Source organism: Psammomys obesus, unplaced genomic scaffold, assembly GCF_907164565.1.
Source record: "Psammomys obesus unplaced genomic scaffold, mPsaObe1.curated_primary_1811, whole genome shotgun sequence".
NCBI classification, from domain to species: domain Eukaryota; kingdom Metazoa; phylum Chordata; class Mammalia; order Rodentia; family Muridae; genus Psammomys; species Psammomys obesus.
Window position 1 is genome coordinate 21,688,506 of NW_026596034.1, and position 6,000 is coordinate 21,694,505.

General features: G+C 41.6%; 1 protein-coding gene across 1 annotated transcript in view; it reads left to right on the forward strand.

The window, feature by feature from the left end:
• Window positions 1-6,000, forward strand: part of Phaf1 (phagosome assembly factor 1) — a 28,078-nt gene that overhangs the window by 10,002 nt on the left and 12,076 nt on the right. The window contains exons 3-6 of the mRNA XM_055621204.1: window positions 676-759; window positions 3,980-4,023; window positions 5,318-5,397; window positions 5,606-5,700. Coding sequence (XP_055477179.1) covers window positions 676-759; window positions 3,980-4,023; window positions 5,318-5,397; window positions 5,606-5,700 — 303 coding nt within the window. The remainder of the gene's footprint in view (window positions 1-675; window positions 760-3,979; window positions 4,024-5,317; window positions 5,398-5,605; window positions 5,701-6,000) is intronic.

Below are 6,000 nucleotides of genomic sequence, written 5' to 3' on the forward strand. Positions count from 1 at the left end.
TGTTCACATCCATCCTCTCCACAGGACTGCAAAGGAAGGGACAGATGTAGACTGGGGCTCCTTAGATCTTACTTAGGCTTGGACTTTTAGAAAGAAGCATTATAGTATGGGATGGGGAAAGACCAAAGGAGAATTCTGTCTTTTGTATAACAAGATCACAAGGTATTTTTTTATTCCAAGAATTTGGCCCAAAATATTCAAATGAATCATGTGAGAAGGATAGTGCCGAGAGCCTGCCTGCAGACCTGGGTTCAGCTGACATGCATCACCAGTACCTTGCTAAGTTTGGATCCTGGGCTTTCCACATGACATGTGCTACCAATAGACTTCTTAGTGTAATGGCAGTAAACTATTAAGATAGATACCACCCTGAGGCCCGAGAAAATGACCTGTTCGCTCACTTAATTTTGCTCATTGCTCCCATGTATTTGTACTAAAGTTGAAAGGGGAAGGTTATTTTGAGCAAACGTTATAAAGCAGGAGTTGCAGGCAGAAGTAAGAAAAGCTGCTTTCATGTACTAGTTGTATTTGTTTTTAAGCTTCCAAACTTCATTCGTTGGGAGAAGGGGACTATCTTACATATTCCCTATATGTTGCATTTTTGTTATAAGGCTTTTTAGTAGATGCTTGTGAATAAATCAGTTGTTCAAAGTGTGTTTTATTTTTGTTTTGTAGTCTCCTCTAAGCCATGACCTCATCCTTAACCTGACTCAGGACGGGATCAAACTACTGTTTGATGCTTTCAATCAGAGACTTAAGGTAACCATAAATGACAACTATAGTTTCATATCTGGCTGGTCCAGTTTGTCTGGAATTAATTAATATGTGCTATTGTGAGGTGTTTTGGAAACTTGTAAGTGGATGTAGACATCTTTGTTCAAAAACCACAGTGTAGAAAACTAAAGCTCTGCATATCCCTCTAAAGGGGGGTTGAAAAGTGGGACTGAGCTAGTGTGGCTGAAAAGAGCTTGTGTTGTCTTTTGCTGAGGGGCTAAGAAGAGAGTGTCATATAGACTTAGGGGTGCGTGCTGGGAAAAGGAGTAAGTGTTGATAAAGATCCTGTAGAGATGTTAACCCAAATCTTATTTAAAAGGTACTGAGAATGAAGCCTAACTATAGGATTTTAGTTGGGTTTGTGTGTGCTTTTCTTCATCTTTAAGTCAGACAGTGTGGCCTGAAGATTGAAAAATGAAAATTTCTTCTGGGATTTAGTGTTTGGTGTTAATAATATCAGGAGTGAGTTGATTTTTTTTAGCCCCATTGTGGAAATATAAACAACTTGCTGATGTGTAGGGTATCTTAATTGGTATTAGCATGGATGTGCAGTTTGCTAGCACCTGCTCAGTCCAGGATGTTTTTAATATACTGTTTTCAGATGCCTGGACTACACAGGTTAATCATGTGACACCAGACTCATGCCTCAGAGTCATGAGGTTAAATGGCACACCAGTGCTGTTTTCCTGCTTAGGTTATAAAGGAGCCCTTCCAAAAGATGACATGCTTCCCAGCTCCTGTCATCCAATCACATGTGAGCTACTGAGAAGAGAAAATAGGACATGGAAAGGATTCCCTTGGAGGAGATCCTTCTGGGAGGTCGTTGGCCAGCCATAGTTGTAGCTGTCAGAGAGAGAATGCCTGCATCTTTTACAAGCAAGGCTTCTGGCTGAGAGTAGACAATCTCTGTCAGCATAAGGTCCTGACCCCAGTGAAATGGCAGCCAATTTGGCATGGTGTACTGCCATGCCCGGGCATTAAGAAGGGGACCCTAGCTACCTTCTGAATCACTGCTGTTCCTGTCTTCCTTTGCATGACCTCTCTTTGCACAAACTTCCACACTTAGAAGCTTAATATTGCCCTAAAACAGCTTCATAGAAGGTAGACTTATCCAATATGCATTGAATATCTTCCCTGTACAAAATAAGTCATCCACTAAGTAGCTTAATAGGACCAGTGAGTAGCTCATGCAAGTTTGGAGAAAAGGATTCCTTCTGGTCCCATAAAGGCCCAGCAGACAAAGCACTTCTTTCCAGCAGGAAGGATCAAAATAGCTTCATAATAGTTAATAAAGAGGTTTCTAACTTGATTCAATGTCATGTTTTCTTATTCAAAAAGTGTGTGTGCGTGTGTACATGTATGTGCCACAGCATACATGTAGAGATCCATTCTCCATATCTTGGTCCTGGAGGTCAAATTCAGGTCCTCAGGCTTGGTGCAAGTGTCTTTATTTACCCTTTGGTTAAATGACTGACCTTTAACCAGTCCCAGTGTTAATGTACTCTAAAAAAAAGTTAGGGACAGGGCTGGAAATCTAACTCACTTGGTAGAGTACCTTCTCTTGGCCTAGCCCCTGCTACCATAAGAACCAGCAGTACTAGCACACACCTGTAATTCCAGCACTGGAGAGAGAGGGCCAGAGGAGCAAGCAGTTCAGAATCATCCTTGACTACTAGGGACTTGAAGGGCCAGCTTGAGCTATGTAAAAACGTATCTCAAAAAAAAAAAAAAAAAAGAAGAAGAAAGAAAAGTTAGGCATAGTTCTCTTATCAGAAGCTAAGTACTTTTGAGTGCTTATCCCAGTTTCTGTATCAGTGCCAATGCACCCATATTCTTTTCTACATATGAGCTCAGAGTGGCAGGACAAACAGGCATTGAGCCAGCTCTGCTTGTTCCATCCCCCACTGCAGGATAATTACCTCCAGCCCCCAGCCAACCCATGTTGTTTGCTGCCAAGCCATGACATCACAGTGTCAGTGACTTTGTAGTATTTATTTACTTGGTACCAGTGATGCCTAAGTGTTCAGTGCCTTTTCATTTGTCTGTGCTCTGACTCCTGGCATTTCATCTGAGGCTAAACCTATTAAAGGGACAATTTCACAAGAGCCTTCAGGATCTTCAGGTTCAACCAGATCCCCTTTATTAGGGACATAACCTGATACTCTCAAACTTATCCTGTACTAATGTAGGGCCTATTTCCAAGCAAGAGGGATCTCTTCCTGTATCATTTTATATTGCAAATAAAATAAGGTAATTTGGAGAGTTGGTTTGGCTTATGGAGGTTTTATTTTGGTTTTTTTGTTTGTTGGTTTGTTTATGTTTTTTTATGATGTCTCAAGTATGGCATGGGGCCTTTGTTCCTGGTACTTGAGAGGCAGTAAGATCTCTGAATTGAAGGCCAGCCTGGTCTACATTCTGAGTCCCAGGTCATTGGCTACATAGTGAGTTCCTGGTGGAAAAGAATAAAAGTATGGTGAGGAAGTATTGAACACACAATATCAACAAACTAGGTGAATATGTTTCCTGGAATGTAGCATTGTCTTGTAGAGCGATATGTGGTCCAGCAGTGGGTTAGATTGAAGGACTTTGATCTAAAGCATCTACAGTCAGCACTTGAACACTATTGTAAGGGGGAAAGTTATGACTGTGTCCTTGTAATCCCAGCACTTGGAAGGCAAAAGACAGGAGAATCACTCCTGCAAGTTGGAGGACAGCCAGGGCTACATAATGAGACCCTTTCTTTAAAAGAAAGAAATTTATGGAGGAAGGTTATGATTTGTGTTTTTCTTCCCAGTTTTGTTCTTTGTTTTATTTGGAGATGGAATCTTACTATTTGATCAGGCTAGAGCCAAACACATAACTCAAGTGATCCTCCACCCTCAGCCTCCTGACCAGATAAGATTATAGGTGTGTGATGCCACGTGTGGCTTTTGTCCTCCCCAGATATAAAATGAGCACAGAAGATGCAGTGCTTCGGGAGAGTCTTTTGTGGCGTAGGGCACTGATGGTGAAGCTCAGACCATACGTTACTGCTAAGCTGTGCCCCCGAGGAGTATGCTTTTGGGCAGTATGTTTTGAGACAGGATTTCCCACAGCTCAAGCTTACCTTGGACTTTCAACCCTTCTTCCACAACCTCTTAAGTACATCTGTCTTTGTAAAAACTTGAACATTTAGAACACCTAAACAATCTATTTTATCTTTTAGGTGATTGAAGTTTATGACTTGACAAAAGTAAAGTTAAAATATTGGTAAGTTTTCTCCCTTACTGGTATGTGTTTTGTTTGGTACAGATTGGCTTCATCTACTGTCTTCATTAAAGTACTAAAGGATTTCATTTCCAGCAATCCAGGAATTACAGTCTTGATACATAGTTCCTTCCCTGAGGCAAACTCCTAGTCTTCTCAGATTCATAAGGAAGTAAGCCTCATTAAGAACATGCTGGGTGTTTAACATGCTAACAGTGTATATAAACTAATTCAACTCTCCCAACAAAGTCTGACTTCAGCTTAGGAATGCTATGACAGTCTCTTGAGTCATAATGGCCCGTTCCTGCATAGCCCTTCTTTGTCACCTCTCTCGGGTTTTTCTGATTAACAGAAATGGATTAACAAGCCAGTTAGTTCTGACTCCAAAGCCAGTGCTAAAGAGACCCCTATTTAGAGCAGAAGCTGCACTTCAGAATGAGAACAGGGTGACCTGTACAAGCCTTAGATACTTGAGCCGGTTGGCAAAGTGCTATGTATGCTCACATTTAGAATGAACTTTCAGGGCTGGGAATACATTCAGCCAGTGGTGGTGAACTTGCCCAGCATACATGGGGCCTTGGGTTCTTTCCCCAATACCACAACAACAACAAAAGACTGCCTTCTAGTAAGCCATTTTAGGCTTCCCCTTATTGAAAGCATGACAAGGACCCAATTCCTGGGACAGTTCTGACAGCATTCGCTGGTAGAGCAGTGAACAGACAAATATGTAATGACACTAGATCCATTTGTCCTTTTAGTGTTACTCGCTAGAACCATCTTACCTCAAGGTCTGTCTTGTCTTCTCTGTCCTTTTTATTTAGAGCCAGTAATGTATTGGGAAGCCCCGGAGAGTCGGCTCTTAATATGTGCTTCCAAGAACTGACCTATTTTGCACCTAGTTAATTCTTACTTACAGTTTATTTACTTTTAAATTTATTTACTCACTTTAAGACAAGGTCTCACTAATGGCTTTGGCTAGCCTAGAACCTTGCTGTAGATCTGGCTGGCCTTGAGCTCACTGAAATCTGCTTCTGAGTGCTAATTAAAAGTGTGGACCACCATGCCTAGCCTTTCATTTTTACATAATGTTTTTTAAGAATAGTTCTTATGCTGAATACAGTAACACATACTGGTAATCCCTGTGGAGGCCAAGACGGGAGGATTGCAGTGTTCTTAAGGCCAGCCAGGGTACATAGCAAGATTCTTAATCTATCACTTAATAACTTTCAGCCACCATTTCTTATTATCTAAGTCCATCTTGTTAAACCTGGTATTAAAAAATACTTGTATTTTTCAGTGGAGTGCATTTTAACTCTCAGGCCATCGCTCCTACCATTGAGCAAATTGACCAGTCTTTTGGCGCAACCCATCCTGGAGGTAAGCCAAAATTATCTGATTCCTCTAGTTAGTAGAGGCAGTTCATAGCAGTAAATCTGTGGGTGGTGCTATCTCCTCAGGTTTTCATTCTAGTGGGTTGGTTCAGAAACTAGACATGAGGAATTCCCCTGCTGGAGTCATTACTTCCTGCCAAGCTGGTTTACATTGGAAAGCAGATACCAGTTAACTGTCATTTCTTCCTCCACAGTGTATAACTCTGCTGAGCAGCTCTTCCACCTCAACTTCAGAGGACTGTCTTTCTCTTTCCAGTTAGACTCATGGACGGAGGCTCCCAAGTATGAGGTCAGCACTTCCTGTCCCCTTGTATTTTTTTTTTTGGATAAGAAACTGGGTAGACACCTTCCTTTGGTTACCTTGTCTTTGAGTTCTTTAAGGACCAAGAGAAATAGAATGGGTAGAATTGACAAGAATAAGATTGGGGCCAGCATTCCTAGGCTGAGGGTAATTTGCACTGCAGAGGATGATAAGGCCCTCATATTTTCAGAGGTATAGCCAGCCATTTTCTAGCCTGGGTTAGTACACCCTATCTAAAACACACACACACACACACACACACACACACACACACACACACACACACAC